The sequence below is a fragment of the Triturus cristatus genome, chromosome 6, assembly GCF_964204655.1.
Source record: "Triturus cristatus chromosome 6, aTriCri1.1, whole genome shotgun sequence".
Lineage (NCBI taxonomy): Eukaryota > Metazoa > Chordata > Amphibia > Caudata > Salamandridae > Triturus > Triturus cristatus.
Genome location: NC_140589.1, coordinates 144,674,181 through 144,694,687, shown reverse-complemented (window position 1 = coordinate 144,694,687; position 20,507 = coordinate 144,674,181). Strand labels below are relative to the sequence as shown.

Here is a 20,507-nt window from a genome sequence, read left to right as displayed (position 1 = left end):
ACTTTTAGTGGCCGTGCCAACGATTTTCTGTTGGAAGCTGTTGCTACGTATGCTGCATACACGTTCATGGATTGAGTGAACTGTCATCCGCTATGTTTTTTCTACCATGTCCTGAACATTACCTGTGAATTTGGATTGCTGGCTAAAGCAGCATTTTTCGATTTTTTTCCTTTCCCTTTTTGAGGTTTTTTTTCCTTTTCTTTTTTCTTGATTCGCACTTTCTCTGAACTGATACTTGGTTTCAATTTGAATACGCCTTGTTCTGCTCTGTCGAATTTGAACTCTGCGTTCTCTCATTTCTTCCCTACTGGTTAGTGCTTCGATCAAGGGGGCATGTAGTTAGGAATCCCTTAATACGTACATACATTGTTAAGTTAGCATAACCACGTTAGATGTTAGAAAGCCATCTTGCTGCTTTTGCGCACAACACTGCATCTACATGTTATTGTTTAAATAAATTGCTGACTCGCGCTTTGCCTCACACGAGAGCAATCTGTTGTTACCATCCCGAGCTCTGCGCAGCGACCTTGGTCTGTACATGGTGTAACAAACAGTCTGGGTCGTTAGTCAATGCATGTTTTCCACTCCAGGTTGATCGACCCACTATTTAGCCATAACACACAGGCAGCTGCGAATACCTGAAAGTTGGTGCTTTTAATATTGCAGACATCATGTTTAATATTCAGACCGAAGACGAGCCTTCCTGCGAGAAGACTTCTGATGCTCCTGTGATGTGATTTCACTAAGCTGATCTTTGAGGTATGGGGTCCCCTGTTCAAGCCTAAGAGACCTTTTATTAGCATAATAATAATATTAGCTTCTTAGTTAAGGGAAGGTGGTAGTATCCACTGTCATTTATAACATGATCACTCCCTTTATATTCTATGGTATTGTAACGATGCTGATGGTTTTGTTTATAATCATTTGTCTGCTGGTATTAGCCAAAGTACTGCATCTTAGGACACGTGGTCTATAAAAATAAACTCTTTTTATTTTTCACCGTGTCTCCGTTTATTCTTGTTGTGGACTGAAGTGAGAATAATATACGAACAGGTATTTCTGATTCCCACCATTCCTGAGAGTACACTGAGTCGCTTGTTCTGGGTTGTCTTGTCATTGGGACCGCCGAGCTAAATCTCGGCTAACGAATGGGACACTTATGCTAGCCGGATACTGGGTTCTGGGTTCTGAGGTGAGTTTCTGGTACACCACAATTCACTGAGGTCCTGGGGTTATACGCATAGTTCTGTGTATAAGCAGAATCCCTGCAACACTGTGTGTGAGGAAAAAACAAGGAGAAATAAAGAAATTTATCCTAGTTGCGCCTCCCCTAAAGAGGCGTAAGGTTTTGGTGCACCCCCAGGTTTACATGATTTTGTAAATCTGGGGAAACATCAAAATCCATGGGTGGTGCGTGGGAACACCCACCGCAACACCCATGGAATGCTTCCCCAGCGCAGAGTAAGGAAACACAGCGATTTGCACTGCCTTGTCTTACTCCATATCTATGAGGCCATTTAAAGCCATGCAAAGTGGCTTTGTGTGACCTTATAAATATAATTTTGTGATCTGAGCCACAGGAGTGTCACAAAAAGTAATGCTACGGCAGAGCAAGGGATGCATAAATATGTCCTTTAGTGCGAACTTGAAATCGCAAGCATGGGTCACTGAACATTACACAATGGTGAACTTCATCCCAATTGTGAATTTCATGTGCCCCCAAGTTAGCTCACTATGCGCTCAGCAGTGTTTTTTCAGACAAACTGCGCAAAGGAGGAAATTTAATTGGTAATCATACAGCACAAACATGGATAAGAGGCAGTGAAGCTCTGTTCATAACATTGGGATGAGTGTGGGCTATGGATATAATTGACATTTAGTGGATCTTCAAGGTAATGTGGACCTAGAGGGGGAGTAATTGCAGGTCCCTTAGGATAACACTAATGCAATCAGACTCTCGGTCCTGTATTCAAGTGGGCAAGGGTTGGGACTGTGCAGGGGATGGTCAGGGACTTGGATGCCAACTAAGATTCTGATCCCAGATGCAGTGGACCTGTGTATGGACAGTCATTCTGAAACCATTGGTTAATGGAGCTTTGTTCTAAGTAGAATGAAGGGCTAGTTTTCTTGGCAAGATTGTTTTGAAGAAGAGGTCACAATTCGATTGTGAACCTGTGTGATTTCACAATTGCGGCGACTTTGAGTGTGAGGTTGTGCATGTCCACTGTTCCTGGATGGTGGTTTGTTTTGGTACTGAGGATAATGAGGATAACTTCATTCTCCATTAAGTTAATTCTGAGATGGGCCCTGGATTTTTTCACTCTCGTGAAGGCCAGGCAATATTGAAGTTGGATTGTGGAAAATGTTATATATTTTTGCTCATCATGAATCTTACTGCTGATGAGGAGGCAGGAACAAGTGAAAAGGATAGTAAGAGCTTCAGGCTTTGAGGAAACGTTAGAGTAGCTCTCAACAGAGTGATTTTGTGATGATAGATGGGAGGCTGTCATCACTGTAAGTGGTGGCTGTGAGGGCAGCAAAGAATGTTATAAGGTCTGTGATTAACAATCTCTTGAAGGTAGCCCATTGCTGCAATGGGGTCCTGGTTTAGTCATTGCGGCCCTCCACAGTCACTACGAGTCACTAGGATATGGACACATCCCTTTTGGTTACGTTGCAAGGGTTAACTGGCTTGATCTTGCACTGACGCATGGACAAGTCGGTGTCACATGGAGGTGGTTGCAGAATGTCTGTTGTGCAGTTTCATTGACTCTCATGCAAGTTATAACATTGTTGATCAAGAATTAATGGTCTGCTTGGTTTTGATGCCTGTGTGCCTTATGTTTTCACTTCTGTCAAGTCTGACTTGGGCCAAGTGAAGGTTGCATATGGAGCTGTTCAGAGGTCTGCGGGATATTTTGCAGCAACACTTTTGATTTGCACAAGCCTGATATGGTGGAATGACCATGTTCCACTTAAAAACATTCTCTGGAGTGATTATAAAAGAGGGAAGACACCTAGACAAGAGGGAGAAATAATGACATGAACGAGGAGAGGTAAGGACAGAATAAAACAGGACTAGGAGAGGAGGGGCAGACAGGCATAGAACTGGAACTGGAAGGGGGGGGGACAGAAGTGCAAGGTAAAGGGGCCCATGTAAAGGGGGAGGAAAGGAAAGTTTTCTTGGTGAGCACATACTCCAAATCTGCAATTGATGCTCTAACACATGCATTGATTTTAGGAACATAAAACACAGTGTATATTGCTGCCCTCCTCTCACCTCTTCATACAGGATATCCAGGGTCTCCTGAAGGTGTTTAATGTACCGGTCCACTGACAACGACTCCTGGATAAAACAAGAACAAATATGGTGAACAGGCAGTCGATGCACCTTCAGCACATCAACAATACCACCAGTGGACTGGTGAACAGGTACCCGATGCACTTTCAGCACATCAACAATAACCCCAGTGGACTGGTGAACAGGTACCCGATGCACCTTCAGCACATCAACAATAACCCCAGTGGACTGGTGAACAGGTACCCGATGCACCTTCAGCACATCAACAATACCACCAGGGGACTGGTGAACAGGAGCCCGATGCACCTTCAGCACATCAACAATACCACCAGGGGACTGGTGAACAGGAACCCGATGCACCTTCAGCACATCAACAATACCACCAGTGGACTGGTGAACAGGTGCCCGATGCACCTTCAGCACATCAACAATACCACAGGTGGACTGGTGAACAGGTACCCAATGCACCTTCAGCACATCATCAATACCACCAGGGGACTGGTGAACAGGTACCCGATGCACCTTCAGCACATCAACAATACCACCAGTGGACTGGTGAACAGGTACCCGATGCACCTTCAGCACATCTACAATACCACCAGGGGATTGGTGAACAGGTACCCGATGCACCTTCAGCACATCAACAATACCACCAGTGAACTGGTGAACAGGTACCCGATGCACCTTCAGCACATCAACAATACCACCAGAGGACTGGTAAACAGGAACCCGATGCACCTTCAGCACATCAACAATACCACCAGTGGAGTGGTGAACAGGTACCCGATGCACCTTCAGCACATCAACAATACCACCAGGGGACTGGTGAACAGGAACCCGATGCACCTTCAGCACATCAACAATACCACCAGTGGAGTGGTGAACAGGAACCCGATGCACCTTCAGCACATCAACAATACCACCAGGGGACTAGTGAACAGGAACCCGATGCACCTTCAGCATATCAACAATACCTCCAGAGGACTGGTAAAGAGGAACCCGATGCACCTTCAGCACATCAACAATACCACCAGTGGAGTGGTGAACAGGTACCCGATGCACCTTCAGCACATCAACAATGCCACCAGGGGACTGGTGAACAGGTACCCGATGCACCTTCAGTACATCAACAATACCACCAGTGGACTGGTAAACAGGAAGTCGATGCACCTTCAGCACATCAACAATACCACCAGTGGACTGGTGAACAGGTACCCGATGCACCTTCAGCACATCAACAATACCACCAGGGGACTGGTGAACAGGAACCCGATGCACCTTCAGCACATCAACAATACCACCAGTGGAGTGGTGAACAGGAACCCGATGCACCTTCAGCACATCAACAATACCACCAGGGGACTGGTGAACAGGAACCTGATGCACCTTCAGCACATCAACAATACCCCAAGTAGACTGGTGAACAGGTACCCGATGCACCTTCAGCACATCAACAATACCACCAGGGGACTGGTGAACAGGTACCCGATGCACCTTCAGCACATCAACAATACCACCAGGGGACTGGTGAACAGGTACCCGATGCACCTTCAGCACATCAACAATACCACCAGGGGACTGGTGAACAGGTACCCGATGCACCTTCAGCACATCAACAATACCACCAGGGGACTGGTGAACAGGTAACCGATGCACCTTCAGCACATCAACAATACCGCCAGGGGACTGGTGAACAAGGACCCAATGCACCTTCAGCACATCAACAATAGCACCAGGGGACTGGTGAACAGGAACCCAATGCACCTTCAGCTCATCAACAATACCACCAGGGGACTGGTGAACAAGGACCCAATGCACCTTCAGCACATCAACAATACCACCAGGGGACTGGTGAACAGGAACCCAATGCACCTTCAGCACATCAACAATAACCCCAGTGGACTGGTGAACAGGTACCCGATGCACCTTCAGCACATCAACAATACCACCAGGGGACTGGTGAACAGGAGCCCGATGCACCTTCAGCACATCAACAATACCACCAGGGGACTGGTGAACAGGAACCCGATGCACCTTCAGCACATCAACAATACCACCAGTGGACTGGTGAACAGGTGCCCGATGCACCTCCAGCACATCAACAATACCACAGGTGGACTGGTGAACAGGTACCCAATGCACCTTCAGCACATCAACAATACCACCAGGGGACTGGTGAACAGGTAACCGATGCACCTTCAGCACATCAACAATACCACCTATGGACTGATGAACAGGTACCCGATGCACCTTCAGCATATCATCAATACCACCAGGGGACTGGTGAACAGGTACCCAATGCACCTTCAGCACATCAACAATACCACCAGTGGACTGGTGAACAGGTACCCGATGCACCTTCAGCACATCTACAATACCACCAGGGGATTGGTGAACAGGTACCCGATGCACCTTCAGCACATCAACAATACCACCAGTGAACTGGTGAACAGGTACCCGATGCACCTTCAGCACATCAACAATACCACCAGAGGACTGGTAAACAGGAACCCAATGCACCTTCAGCACATCAACAATACCACCAGTGAACTGGTGAACAGGTAACCGATGCACCTTCAGCACATCAACAATACCAACAGAGGAACTGAGCGACGTTCGTACTTTTTGCGCAATTATTGTAACATACCAATGTTTACCTACTATAGTATTAGTTTGCTGGTATTTTTATTCATACCTTTAAAAAAACACAAATTTCACGAGGTTTCTAAAGTTCCCAAGGCAAAGTCCCACACCTTCTTCGATGATGTGTTAATTTTATATCTACACTAGTTACAGTGTTTTGGGGATTGACACTCCTAAATTCCTCTTGAACCTCTTCATTCATTACACTGTGAGGTACGATGAGCACTAATGCAAATTTGATTAAGAAAAGTGGGAAAAGAACTAGAACATACTTGTTGGTCGCGAGCATTCATTTCACAACAAAAAAACTGTGATCTAGGATGTATTTCACAATTCCTTATTGAGGTATTGGAAACATTCTGCATAGAGCATGGCAATGGGTTGTCAGGGCACCAGGAAGTGGCTCGAAAAAACGAGAGACTGGAGCTGAGACTCCGCACTGATACTGACAGGCAGATGAAACTACTACTGCACAGTAGTTCCTGTAGATCACATAGATTCCAACAGTAGCAAGAACTAGCTTAAGAGATTTCAATGTAATCTAAAACTGCAACACATTTCTCAAGAGTCTTAGTCTCTGGACCTTGGCACACACAACATCAAGGCAATAGGGTAAGGGTGAAAAGTAGGATACTGCTCTCAGAGTTCATGTGATGAGAACAGATGTATGCAATGGCTCATCAATGGTGCCCTCACTACCCTGGCTGATGAGGGGTAATACCCCAAAACCGGTCCCAGGATGCTTGTTTCTGGTCCAGGGAAGACCGTAGCCTGGCAGTCCGGGCTGGACTGTTCCAATGAGGCACAGAGTCAAGACTGATGTGAATAATGCTGGGTCCCAACTGAGCAAAGGAATGATGAATTAAACCCAGATCTGTGACTGGGAGTGTGGTTGAAAAGTTTCAGTGCTCCGTCCATCATCTTGTTGTGTTTGCTATGTTCGCCCTAAGTGGCCAAGGGTACGCCCAGACGAGGGTCCCTTGCTCACTGTGCCACTGGAATCAAGTTTGCCTGACTGATGTTGGGTAATACCCAGAAACCAGTCCCAGGATGCTATTTTCCGGTCCAGGGAGGACATGGACTGGCAGTTTGGGCTGGACTGTTTCCATGAGGAACGGAGTAAAGACTGATTTGCTTAAGGCTGGGTCCAATCTGGGGTGGCATAGTGAGCAGAAGAACGCTGCATTAAACCCAGATCTGTGACTTGGTGTGAGTGGTTGAAAGGTTTCAGCACTCCATCCATCCTCTTGTTGTGTTTGCACACTGCCACCAAGGCACGTCTTTCCCTTTGCAGTGTGTAACTTTTTGAAAGTGGTTGCAGTGATAGTAAATGAGTCACAAAATAGCCCACGCCTACTCCTGTAGAGACACGTTTAACATCATGAAGAATGTATTCATCCTCCACGTGCTACTGTAGTGATATCGACAACTCACTTCGCTCAGCTAAAAGCACAGTCATGTTCGTATCCTGTGGCAAAAAGTGTGAGTATTGTAAGACCTGAAAGAGCCTGAGGTAAAAAAGTAAATTGATAATTTTAATTTGTTACTAAGTGATATTAAATACAGGCTTCGATTCCCTTGTCATAGCAAGACTCAGTTTTGGAAATGCATTACTGGCAGGGGTCCATCAATCATTATTACCCCCACCCCTCCACCACCCTCATAGCAGGACTACTCTCGGCCTTCAGGCTAGTCTCTGCAAATGCATTTCTCCACATTGCCCCCACTCTTCCAGATCTGCATCGACAGCCCGTTACTGTCAGAACCATATTCAAGATCTGCTGCCTCGCCCACAAGGCCATCCACGGAAGACCCCACCATACCTTGCGCTCCTAGTGTTCGCTCACACTAACACTGCAGAGTCCCTGCGAAATATAACTTATCAAGGTGACTCATTGGGGTTTAAACCCAGGTATAAACGAGAAAGTCTCTAACTGATGTGGCAGAACCTCGTGAAACCCCAAGTCTATCAGTTTCGCCAGAATTTATTCTGATTTAGGGTGTTAAATGCCACTGACAATCTATTCAACAGCAAAATAACTTGGACAAGATCTACTATTGCCATGAAGTTATCTGTATCCCCCACTCTGCCTACAGTTTGTTCTGATGGCAGCAAATTCCGCTCCTTTATCGTGTCTTTCAGAGGATCCGCCCCTAGGCCAGCATATCATTTGCCCTCACCATCCATGAGGGCGATCAAGCGGTACTTGCATGGTTCTGACCATGCACCTTTATTTTGTGAATTAAGACCAAAGTATCGCCTGACCACGAATCTGGGATTTGAGGGGATGTCGAAATTCCCCTAAATAAAGTTAAGAATCTCATAGCCCAGACGTTTGTTTTTGTTTAAAAAATGTCAGTCGCAATAACGTGCGGCCCTCGGGCAGAAGATGTTTTAGTGGCCCTAAGCAGTCTCAAAATATTCTTATCAGCTACAGCAGGACTAGCACAGCATAAACTCTGTGCAGATGGCATCTCCTGGAGAGTTAAAGTCACCTGTCTCAAATACCTGTGCAAGATGGGCAGGGCAGTACTTCTCAGATATTGTCGAGTATGGCTCCCTTTGCACCCTGTCTACACCTCAACCAACTATGCAGCAAAACTGTTTTGAATCCTCAGTCCTTATGCACTTGATCATTTGTTCATGTTCTATTCGTTTATATCACGCCTTCATTTTGCAAGTGGATGGTGATGTGAATCATTTTTAGAAGAAATGTAAGGACTATAAGCATGCCATTACCCTTTGTATGGATCTAAACTCACTTCACATGAATTCTTCTAAAACCAAAGTTTTCATTTTTCAGTAAAATGTTATTGTGGGGTCCTGAATGGTAGCAAAGTGAGATAGGCCCTACTCCTTCCCCTGCTGTAGCGGGGTACAGCAAAGTGTTATTGTCGACTCTGCTCATTCTTTTGATGAGCACATCAGCAAACATACTTTTACTTGCTTCATGCTCATGAAAATCCTTACGAAGGTTCCTCACTTTCTGCGACTTAGCTAAGTCTGGGCGGTGAACTCTGCTCCGCTTGCGGAGTTTGCCGAGATTTCCGCACTCTGTGTTACGTGGAACTTTGCAGAGCTTTTTTGCTCGCGTTCGTCAACGTCAAGTTGGGAGCGCCAGCACGGAAAATCCACCTCCCGTCGAGATTTTTCCTCGTTCGTGACCGTCAACATCAAGTTTGCGAAAGCGAGCCTTCGAAAACCAACTTCCCGGCGAGAGTTCTCAACGTAGGCGGTCAGATTTCTCATTGGAAGTGTTCGCGTATGCTAGCGACCGCTAGCGTTGAGAAACTGTCCGCTCCCGTTATGGAAGCTGCCGCTCGAGTAAAAATCTACTCGAGTGGCAGAAAGGAAGCAGCGCCCGCTTGCGCAGTGCATGGTGCCATGTGCGAGGATTGCACAGTGCAGACAAGCACCTGGTACTGAAAATCACCGCGAACAGCATTTATCCAACGCGCTCCGCCACTTGTGGAGCCCCGCGTAGCACGGCAGAGGTTTTTTTGCACTTCACGGAGTTCCGCGTACCAGAACTTCACGAACTCTGCCCAGTCTTAGACTTAGCACCCAAGATCTGTGGTCCATCGCTCATCTTTGTCGGATTAAACTACAGCAGCTCACTGTACACGGGCTTTCCTCAGTTTGTTAGATGATTCAGAAGTTAGCCTTCTGATTGATTCAGGGCTTCAATTATGGCTCTGGAATTTGAAATGACCTCCGAGATCTTCAGTGGTTCCCTATTAGACAGCACTGCCCAGTCAAGTCTCTCTGTCTCTGCTACAAGGTCGTACATAAAGCCCAGTCTTATCTTCGAAAGCTGTTTGTTCTCTATCCGTGGAAGTGACTCACACACTCTCAATTGGGTTCTCTTCTCTGTGAACTGAAAATCGACCATATCGGACTGGGTGACCCTGCTCTACCTTGCATGACAATTCACTCTTGGAACTCTCCACATCCCGCTGAATGATCAGTGCCGTCATTGTCAGTACTCCGCATACTACTCGGGACCCATTTACTCTCACAGATCTAGGGTGTTTTTTCCCAACATTAGCTCCAGGACACCCAGTTCCATGGTAATTGTGGGCTCCAGAAACTGTCAGTCAGTCATTTGACCAATCAATCTCAGGCAAGTCTCAGCGCATACCTTCGGGCTGCACGTTAGATGCATCCGGCTGCAGCACTGGCCGACACTGTGGGGGCCTGTCAAAATGTCATTTTGGGATGAAATGGTTTTCTTTGAGTCTCACACCTCACCCTGTTGGCTCACACTGTAGTCTGTCTTTATCATTCTTTACAAACTGGGGGGGGCAGATTTACAAGCCCCTTGCGCCACTTTTGCGTCACTTTTCCCATGTTAAAAGTGACGCAAAAGTGGCGCAAGGGCCTTGTAAATCTGCCCCTGGAATTCTAGAATCAAATGGTTTTGTCTCAGTTTCAGGATGTCAGTGACCGTGTGTTCTCTCATACCACAAACACATCTTCTCCGTCTCTTTCGAAAGGGGGCAATTATATTTTCATTCAAATTCAAGCTTTCTGATAAAGCTAATTAGTTGCCAAAGAAAGAACATGTTGGGGATGGGCACCAGGACTCGTTTGCTTTGCTAGGCAAGTATTAAATCTCTGTAATAATAACGTGCACATATTGTGGTATTTGTTTCATTGACATAGAAATTTAGCAATTCCAGTGCCTGTATCAAACTGTCCCACTATCTGATTTTTGGGCAAATCACTTGATCCTTCTGTGCCTGTACTTCTAAATACGTGAAAGTATCCGATGCACAAACGAGGCTGTGCGCTATTTGCTTTTGTGCAAATAGCGCACATTTCGGGGTAATTATGTGAAACTACGCAAATCTGTCATTTCACACTATATTTTGTGCCTTTCGCAGTATTTATTTGTTTAATGTTATGCTGTGTTTAGCTGTTAGCACGAACGTCAATTCACCAAAATGCCAGGGATAGCGGAAGTGACATCACACGCCCTTTGACATTCAATTTCATTCCCACACAAACACACACACACCACATGCTTACACATACACACATCTTCACACTTACACACACTCGTACGTAAACTCACACTCACCCGCAAGCTCGCACACAACATACATTTCAAAGCATTTTTTTTACTTACCTCAACTGCCAGGGAATATAATAATGCAGCTAATTGTACTCCATTTTTTTGTACTAATAGTGAATAATGTTTAATTATTCACTATTAGTGTAATGAAAAAATAGAGAACATTAAGCAAGTAGAGCCCCAACCGACAACGTGCCGCCCATGTGCTCCTGGCACTGATTTTGTCCCCTTTTAGGTCAGGGGTCGCAAGGGGCAAGCTGGGGGTCGCAGCTGCGACCCCTAAATAACGTCCATGACTGTGAGTCCAAAATGTGACTCATTGCTGAAAATTACCGGAAAATCCCAACACACAACAGAGCAGTTACTGCAAGACATGGAGTTCGAATTACCAAAATCCCAATGGTGGCTTCAATGACATCATACACCCTTTGACCCCCTATGGAATCACAGGGTTGACCGCTCATCCTACTCTTAGCCCTTGAACTGCCTCCTATTTGCTGCTGAGGGAGAAGTAGTGGAAGTGACAGAAAGTAAGCATTGCTTTCGAAGCGCCTGCCAACTCCTGGGACGTGCGACCACTTCCACGACTCCTAAGGTCCACTTGGCGCCCTTCATTAACACCCATTCAGTATGAACGCCCAATAGAACCTGCATCCTTCTTGGTATAAGTACTTACCCTATCCAGGCAGTACTGGCACAGGTCATTGCCTCCAATGAAGAGAGTGATCAGTTTCCAGTCCTCCCGGAAGTTGATTTCCTGAGAGGACAAAGAAAGAAATTAGCTGATCAAGTCACTGAGAAAGATACCAAAGCAAATTACTTTCAGAGAAACAGATCTGAAGACTCTTTATTCGCCTAATTAAATAATATTATCATTGGAACAACATGACATTAGCATGGCTGCCTGAGCACACTGAGAAGGGAGAGAATTGGGCAGTCAGAGGACGGTAATTACTGCAGTCAAGGTTTATTCACTGTCTGGTGGGATTTAATACTCAGCATCTACTTATTATGTAGGAAGACACATAACAGCAAACAGTTCATGCTTTAACATATACTTAAAATATAGAACTTCAGTGATGAGCCCAAGTCCTTAAGAGCAGCAGAAGACTATCGCACACAGGTATTCCACCATCATATCGACTCCAGAATATCGCACACAGGTATTCCACCATCATATCGACTCCAGAATATTGTATACAGGTATTCCACCATCATATCGACTCCAGAAAATCGCATACAGGTATTCCACCATCATATCGACTCCAGAATATCGCACACAGGTATTCCACCATCATATCGACTCCAGAATATTGCATGCAGGTATTCCACCATCATATCGACTCCAGAATATCGCATGCAGGTATTCCACCATCATATCGACTCCAGAATATCGCATACAGGTATTCCACCATCATATCGACTCCACAAAATCGCATACAGGTATTCCACCATCATATCGACTCCAGAATATCGCATACAGGTATTCCACCATCATATCGACTCCAGAATATCGCATACAGGTATTCCACCATCATATCGACTCCACAAAATCGCATACAGGTATTCCACCATCATATCGACTCCAGAATATCGCATGCAGGTATTCCACCATCATATCGACTCCAGAATATCGCATACAGGTATTCCACCATCATATCGACTCCACAAAATCGCATACAGGTATTCCACCATCATATCGACTCCAGAATATCGCATACAGGTATTCCACCACAATACTATGGTAAAATACAGAGGACAAACTATCGACACAATAGGCATGTATAGGCAAGCATAGGTTTACTTTACTTAACTCCACCTATGAACCTTGATGGTATTTATCTTCAAGATACGTAGGTGTGGAGTTAAGAATATGTTATGTGTATTTGTAACGAGCACTATCACCGGCGAGGGTATCCTGGCGCTGAGCAGGTGTGTGTGCCTGGTCGTCAGCTCCTTGCAGGATTCAAGAAGAGAGCAGGCGGATCTGATGTGGAGTGGGAGACGAATAGTAAATGTATACTTCTCAACATGCACTTACTTTCTGGATTATTTGACTACAATATTTTGGTTGCACCATATTTCTGCACTCAATATTTCGATATACAACCAATGTACAGAATTACAAGTAGATAGTTGCAAATGATAGATAAGGAGCTAGCGAGGGGTTCCGAGTAACATTAAATTGATAACAAGAGCAGAGTAAGAGTTGTCTACGATATCACTTGGAAACGCCAGGTTGGAAAGCTCAAAGCTATTGACAAATGTCCATCTTGAATTTGATGTTGCTTATGGTGGTCCCCTAAATCGACTCCCCAGGCAACCGGATTTCATGGACCAGCTGCACAGGTGTAAAGGAGTCATGGGTCACCCCCGCAGAACAGGCTTCTCCCTAGCGGTCTGTACCTATGGATAGAAACCATAGAAAACAGATATTTTACATTGCTCCTAAAGTGCTGAGAAGACCATGAAAGTAGGTGAGCAGCCTGCGTCCCACGAGCTAATAACTTTTAGTTCTTACCATTTTTTGTTTGCGTTGTGGGTGGGCGGGCTGGTATTCGGGTCTGCTCTGCTCTCCGAGCAGGGCAGGGGAGAAGTGGCGTGTCCACTCTTGAGTGTGCAAAAACTGTTTGGTCGGCCCTCTGGGTACTTTGAGCCCTACTATTGACATTCACTGTAATAACTAAGTACTTCGGTGAGAAAAATTCAATGGAAATGTCTAGAACGCAACGTATTCGTGCAAATTAAAAGGTTCTCATAAACACAATCCAGCCACAGAGTCAGTGATCTGACAGACTATGCTATCAACATAACTCAACCATAAAACAATAAAAAAACAGCCGCAGGCGTACAGCAAGTACCTCTATGTAACTCGCCTTTTAACTACAGAATGGTCTCCAACAACGATAGGCCGTGCACGTAGCACCTATTCACCAGTATGTACATGTGTACTGAGAGTGCCCCAACCACCAGCAAAAGGAAACATATTTTTCATATATCGCTTAATACTACAGAGTTGCCATTTCCAAGGGACGTAAATAAAAGAGGCTAACGTTACCTAATTGTATAGTAACTCAACCTATTGATCCTGGTAAGGTGAAAGATTGGGCTGGCCCTGCCATGCCTTGTTGTGACACGCAGGTCAGACAAAGAACCCAAAATGCACTTACAACGCCATGTAGCCTGCATATGATCTGGTGCTAACCAAGGCATCCCTGGCCTGGTACTGTTTATAGGAGGTGCGGGTTAATACGTTTTCAGTCAGTTGCCAAGCTCCTAGACGACATGCATGACATAAGTACCTTGCATGCTAGGATTCATGAGCCCGGGCAAACAAGCTTACATGTAAAACTACAAGTCCCAGAATGCAACTTGCTTTTGGTTAAAAAGCCAGGACTGACTGAAAGTGCAGCTATCTGCTCAGGGGAACAGTTCTGTAGGTCTAGTTTCGCCCCTTGGAGAAGTGTGTATTGTTTGTGCTTACCTAGACATCAGCAGGGATGTTGAGTACAAAACTAAGTGTGTGATTGTGCGCTAAGGGAACTTCAGACCACACCTCACATATTCCTATACAATTCAGTTCCCCTGCCTGGTTCATCACGTCCAAGAACGCAGACACACCCTGCCAACTAAGGTCTCACGTTTCCCAGTTCCATGGATGGGAGAGCAGCTTCTCCGGACCAGTTTTTTTAGCTTCGGATTTTTGGAATAGCAATTCTGTTTAGCCCATTATAAAATGATAACTACAAGTCCCAGCATGCAAAGCAAATTAAGGCCTTGATGAGCTACTCACGCATAGACCTGGGAATCTAGATAACTTTGTATGTATCATACTTCGGTAAGTAATAGTTTATTGTTTGATTAATAAAACATATTTACAATATAATGTACACCGAAAATTGTTTTTTAAAAGCCATCAAAATTACAAGTCAAATAGAAACGGTGTGCTGTTTAAAACACGCAAAAGAATCAATTGAAATATTCTTTTTGCTTCATTTACGTTCAACTGCTGTGACAAATTTACAGTAACTGAGGTTGAGTTGGATAAGTGAACCATCTAAGCATACAGTTGAGGCTTAGTGACAGGTGCGGATGTTCAGCAATAAGAAAAGCGGTTTAAGAAGGCGTCTCCTGTCCAGTTATAGGCAGAGCATGTTCATAATAGATGCAAGATTGATTCTGAAGGATAACTACATAATCTGCTGCAGATTAAGTTCAGATCTTTGGGCGCCCACGGAAGTAGTCTATCTTTGGAAGGGAACATCCCACATCAATGCTGCAACCGCTTTGGTTCAATGCTTACTACCAAGGTCTGCCCCAGGTACTCCTGGCGGCGGAGCATCCTTTAGGAGTTGACCATAGTCCATGCATGGGAGCGTTTGCTGAAAGAATGTTTATCCTCATAAAAAGAGTTTTTGTTGCAATTCTATTTCCAGTGTAATTTTTTTTAAATTAAGACTTATTCTTAAATACAAAGTTCTTCTAATTGCAGTGATTCTAGGGACGTTTTGAGCAAGTAATACCATGGATTTTTGGAACATGTGCTGTTTCCAGATATTTCAGACCAAATATGGCGACTCAGTGTGTTGATGTTCGAAGTGTTCAGTTTATGGATTAGTTTGACAAATGATAGTTAGCTTGCTATCGGCTGCTTAAACAGTTTGCACAGGCATTGAGAAGTGTTTGGTGGTTTTGGGTCTTCCCCAACCCAGGAGCATGCAGATGAATCATGCCACATGGAAGCTGTGCTTGAGCATTACTTTATTGCTCAGCATATAGTCATGCACTGGGCATTATATCATAACTCCCATTAACCACACCCTAACACCTCCCTGCATATTATGTATTTCCTGTTCAGAGTTCGGCCAGAACCAAGAGGTTCCGAGGTCTTATAACATCTGTTGTATGGATGGTTGATTTATTGTCGACACTGATAAGTTAGCATGAGCTTCGCTGCCATGCGGCTGCTTTTACGCACGTTACTACATGCCTTTGTTTTGCAAGACTTTGTGCCTTTCACATGAGAACTGTCTGCTTTTCACGTCCTCTGCTGTTCTCTGGGGTTTAGTCCATACACAAAGTACATGGTCGATAAACAATGCCCCGTGTTATTCTGTTCTGGTCAGTACCTCGCACCAAGACATAACACGACATACAGCTGCACTACTGAAAGCCGAGTGCTTTCATATTGCAGAGATGCAGGTTATTGAGACACTTGGAGAGAGATCTTTCCAGAGAGAAGAGCTGTGCTGGTCCTGAGATGTAAACCTTTCATCTAGACCTTGAGGTAGGGGGTCTGCTGACAAAGCCCAGAGGTCTTCTTTTTTTATAATAAACTATATCGTACCACGGGGAGAGTGGTTAGGTACTATAGCCTTTTTCCACTGTCTTTATAAAATTACATCCCCTTTTGTATTCTGTGGAATTGTAACAATGCTGGTAGTATTGTGTTTATGCATTTTGCTGCTGGTCATGGCACGTGTACTGCACAATAGAGGTCGTGAGTTAAAATAAACATTTTAAACTGTACCGTGACTCTGATTACTCTTATTGTGGCATAGTAGCAGTGAGTGAGTGAAAGAGTTGTCTTGCTACCGCGATTCCTGAGAGAGTCGGGAGTGTTGTGTTCTGGGTTGTCTAATCATTGGTAGCTTCGCTATTATGTTGCAGAACGAATGAGACACTATAGCTAGTCATTTGGGGGAGTTTGGGCACCAAGGTGATAGGTTACACTATACACCGAGGTCCTGGTTTCTTGCGCATAGTTCTGTATAGGTGCAGAATCCCTGCAACACATCAATATGCTACATCTCCCCCGTTGGTAAATAAAAAGTTACAGACATCACTAAAATCACATTTTCTCAATGAATCAGCAAGGTGCTCACACTTGTCTGTCAGCTCGGGTGATCTGAGGTGATCGAGGTTCACCCTGATTGGGCAACAGTGACATAAGCTCAGGCACTTGAACCGGACATGCTGGAAGGTTCACCTCTTGCATGGTTTTAGGACTCAACAAGTGTTGCGGTAGGTGTTTAAAATGTGATGTGTCACCAGTGATGGATTGTCCAGGACGTTGTGCTGTCACCATATGTCCCTTGCACGGCACGACCTATAGAGAGGATCAGCGGCAAAAGGAGTGCTCTTTTTCCGTTTTCCTTTCAACTTAACCAGTACCCAGTCTCCTTTTTCAAAAACTGTCTCCTGGGCATGGCGATGCTGATCTGCATAAGTTGTAATTTTTCTTTTCCGAGTTGCGTTGGTGTCTCGAATCTCATTAGTATTCACTGGTCGACCCGGGGCAGGAGGCTGGACTCTCACCAGTTGTGGAGTGAGGAGTTGATCGATAGATCCGGAGGGCCTGGAACGGTAAAAAACGTTTACCACAAACTTTTTGCCCACAGGGAATCACAACGCGGTCTGTACAATGACCGCGTTGTGATTCCGCATACCATTACTCCACAAGTCAGAACAACGACTTGTGGGGGGGGGGGGGAAGGTGTTGGATTTAAAATCCAACACCTTCCCTACTGTCCGCACAGACAGGAGTTGGAATAGTAAATTATACTATTCCAACATCCAGCGGCCCCCCTCCGCAAGTCGTTGTTACGACTAGCGGAGTAATGGTATGCGGAATCACAACGCGGTCGTTGTAACGACCTCGTTGTAATTCCCTGCGGACAAAAAGAGTGCAGGATAACGACACACATTCGCCTGGAACATATGCTTGGTTCAGATTGATTCCCTCCATGGACGCTTGTTGAATGACCCTTTTGAGGGTGGCCACGAATTGTTCAACTACACCATTGATAACATGAGATGGTGTCCATTCCCTAAAGGCCCAAAAAGTCAACTACAACTCTCTCCCAGGCATGGACAGGAAGATCAGACCTTGTCACTGGGTGCTGCGTCACCTTGGGGGATAAACAATTGCAAATGTGATACGCATTAAGCTCCTTCTCAACTTGCTCATCTAGCCAAGGGAGACACACTCAATAACTTAAGGTTAATTTGCTGGCTACGATACCACGGTGTCCTTCATGGGCCAGCTCAATGACCTGCTGTCTTAGGCTTCCGGGAATGATGATTCTCGAGCCTCACAGTATTACACCTTCTTGGGTGACTGCTAACTCATCCTGTGCATTTTGTAACTTTTGGAATTCAACATCATCGGCAAGGGGCTAGGTACTTCTCCTCCAGGATTGCATGGTAATAAGTTCTTTGATTATGGTCATGTCTTTATCTGCAATGGTCGCAGCAATGATTTATTACACGGACAGAGCCACGGGCGTGCTGGATCATACAATAAAGTTGATATATGCTTCAGCTGTCCTTGAGGTCGAACTGTGATGACGTGGCAGCACTCATGAAAAATAATCTGCTGGGTTTTGATCTTTCCCAGGTCTGTGCACAAACTCATATTCCTACTTATGCAGTCTTAATCCTCACCTCTCTATGCGAGGGGGCATCGTAGACTTCAGGTTTCCAAAAATTGTAAGCAACATCTGATGATCTGTGATGACGGTGAATCATTTTCCTTAGAGGAATACATGAATATGTTCAAAGGCCCACACCACAGCCAGACTCTCTTTCATGCCATTGTGTTGAGCGAGGATTGCCCTTATCCCTACGGGACTCACATCAACCGTTATTTCAATATCCAACTTGGGGTCATAGTTGTCAATTTCAGTTGCATTCTCGATCGCATATATTTAAAACTCTGGCCACATTCTGGAGACCACTAAAACTGTACATTTCACTTGGTCAAGTCTCTCAGTGGGGCAGTCACGGTAGCAAAGTTGCGAATGTATCTTGAGCAATACCTGGCCATGCCTAGAAAGTATCACAGCATAGTCACATCCTCGGCGGGGCAAGTGGATGACAATGCATGCACCTTGTCTGGAGTCATTAACCCATCAGAGAATATGTGGCCAAGAAAACGTGAGGGTGGTTTTGTGTAGCTCTGGGCAGAGTTTGCATAATTCTGCTATGCGGAACTCCTCGAAGTGCTGAAAAATCTCAGTAGGGATCCGCAAGCGTTGGAGTGCGGTAAGTCGCGCTGCTCGTGCTAATTTTTTGCGCTGGAAGTTTATCCCACACTGTTAAATCAGTGCCAAAAACACCATGCACAGCGAAGAGGGCGCTGCTTCTTTCTGCAGCTAAAGTAGATTTTCTACTGGAGTGGCAGCTTTCTCAACACGAGCGGCAGGTGTCTCAACGTGAGTGGGAGCGACCTGCCGTGACTGGCCAGTTTGAGAAATCTCACCTGGGGGTGGTCTAGCATGTAATATTTCTCGCTTGCCAACTCAACGTTGGTGATCTGCGCAAGAAGGAAACCTCTGCTCTGCACCGCTTTGTGGAGTTTTTCGTAACCCTGCGCTTTGTGCGGAGTGGCCAAAACTACGCTAACTGTGCCGGCGGATCGGAATTCGCAGCCCACCCCTAGTTTTGTGAAACTCACATTTTGCTGCATTCAGACTTAGACCTGCATCAGCAAGTAACTGGTACAGTTGGGTCAGGGCTTTGTCGTGTTCTTTTTGTGTTTTCTCAAAAACCAGTATGAGCAACAGGGCGAATGTCTTCATTGATATGACGCTGTACTTTCATTTTCTTGAGGTTTCCTAAACCACAGACTAACAACAGGAATCAGCTCATGATCTCAGACTAAGTACAGAAGTTATAGTTGAGGTATATCAACCCCAAGTCAGCAGCGGTGGCAAAACTGAGCAAACAGGCACTCGACGAAGTCCCTTGTAGAACATGAATGGTGGCTTGCACCATTGTCTTTTTGTGCGCTTTATCGCTGTGAACGACCCCTGGCTTTGAAATGGCTCAGAAGCAGCCCATGTATACACCTTTGTGCCTGACGGAGTGAGGTGAGATACAAGGGATAGACTGTTAAACTTCTCCACTGGCATGATATTAATCGACGCACCACTGTTGATGATGAAAGTTATTGGGTGATCGTTCATTTTCAATGTGATTTTAAGACAGTGTCCAAAGGAAGTTTGTCGTTCTCTATGTTGAGTTTGCCATGAATTGTTGCCTTCCTTGCAGGCAGCCAACCCCACATGCGCACGCCATCCTTTGGTAGATATCATCAGCCCACACCCAGCTTCTTCACTACCATTCAATAGTGACATTGAAGAACCTTTGTATGATGAGTTTGACGGTTGATCTTGCCTGGCTTCTACTTGTTGTAGCTGATATTGCTTTTTGGTTTTAGGGGCATGGCGAGAGTGCTTCTGGAACATACTTGCGACCATTTTCGTTTGCCGCCGTGACTCACTTGATTTTTCTTTAGTTCGGCACACAGTTATGAAATGGTTCTCTTACCCACAACCTTTGAAGGCTTCTCCTATGTCTGAACATTTACCTTCGTGTGGAAAAGAGAAACCACTTTGGAAGCATAGCTTTGTGTTCTTTGGCGACGTCAACTATGTGTATCGTTTTCATGGTTGTGCTTGCTTTTCACAGTCAATGCTGAT

At 45.2% G+C, this 20,507-nt stretch overlaps 1 protein-coding gene across 1 annotated transcript in view; it reads right to left on the bottom strand.

The window, feature by feature from the left end:
- PLB1 (phospholipase B1) overlaps positions 1-20,507 on the bottom strand; it is a 440,448-nt gene that overhangs the window by 37,426 nt on the left and 382,515 nt on the right. Inside the window, exons 50-51 of the mRNA XM_085610369.1 lie at positions 11,699-11,779; positions 3,281-3,346 (exon numbers count right to left, since the gene is read on the bottom strand). Of these exons, the coding sequence (XP_085466495.1) occupies positions 3,281-3,346; positions 11,699-11,779 (147 nt within the window). The remainder of the gene's footprint in view (positions 1-3,280; positions 3,347-11,698; positions 11,780-20,507) is intronic.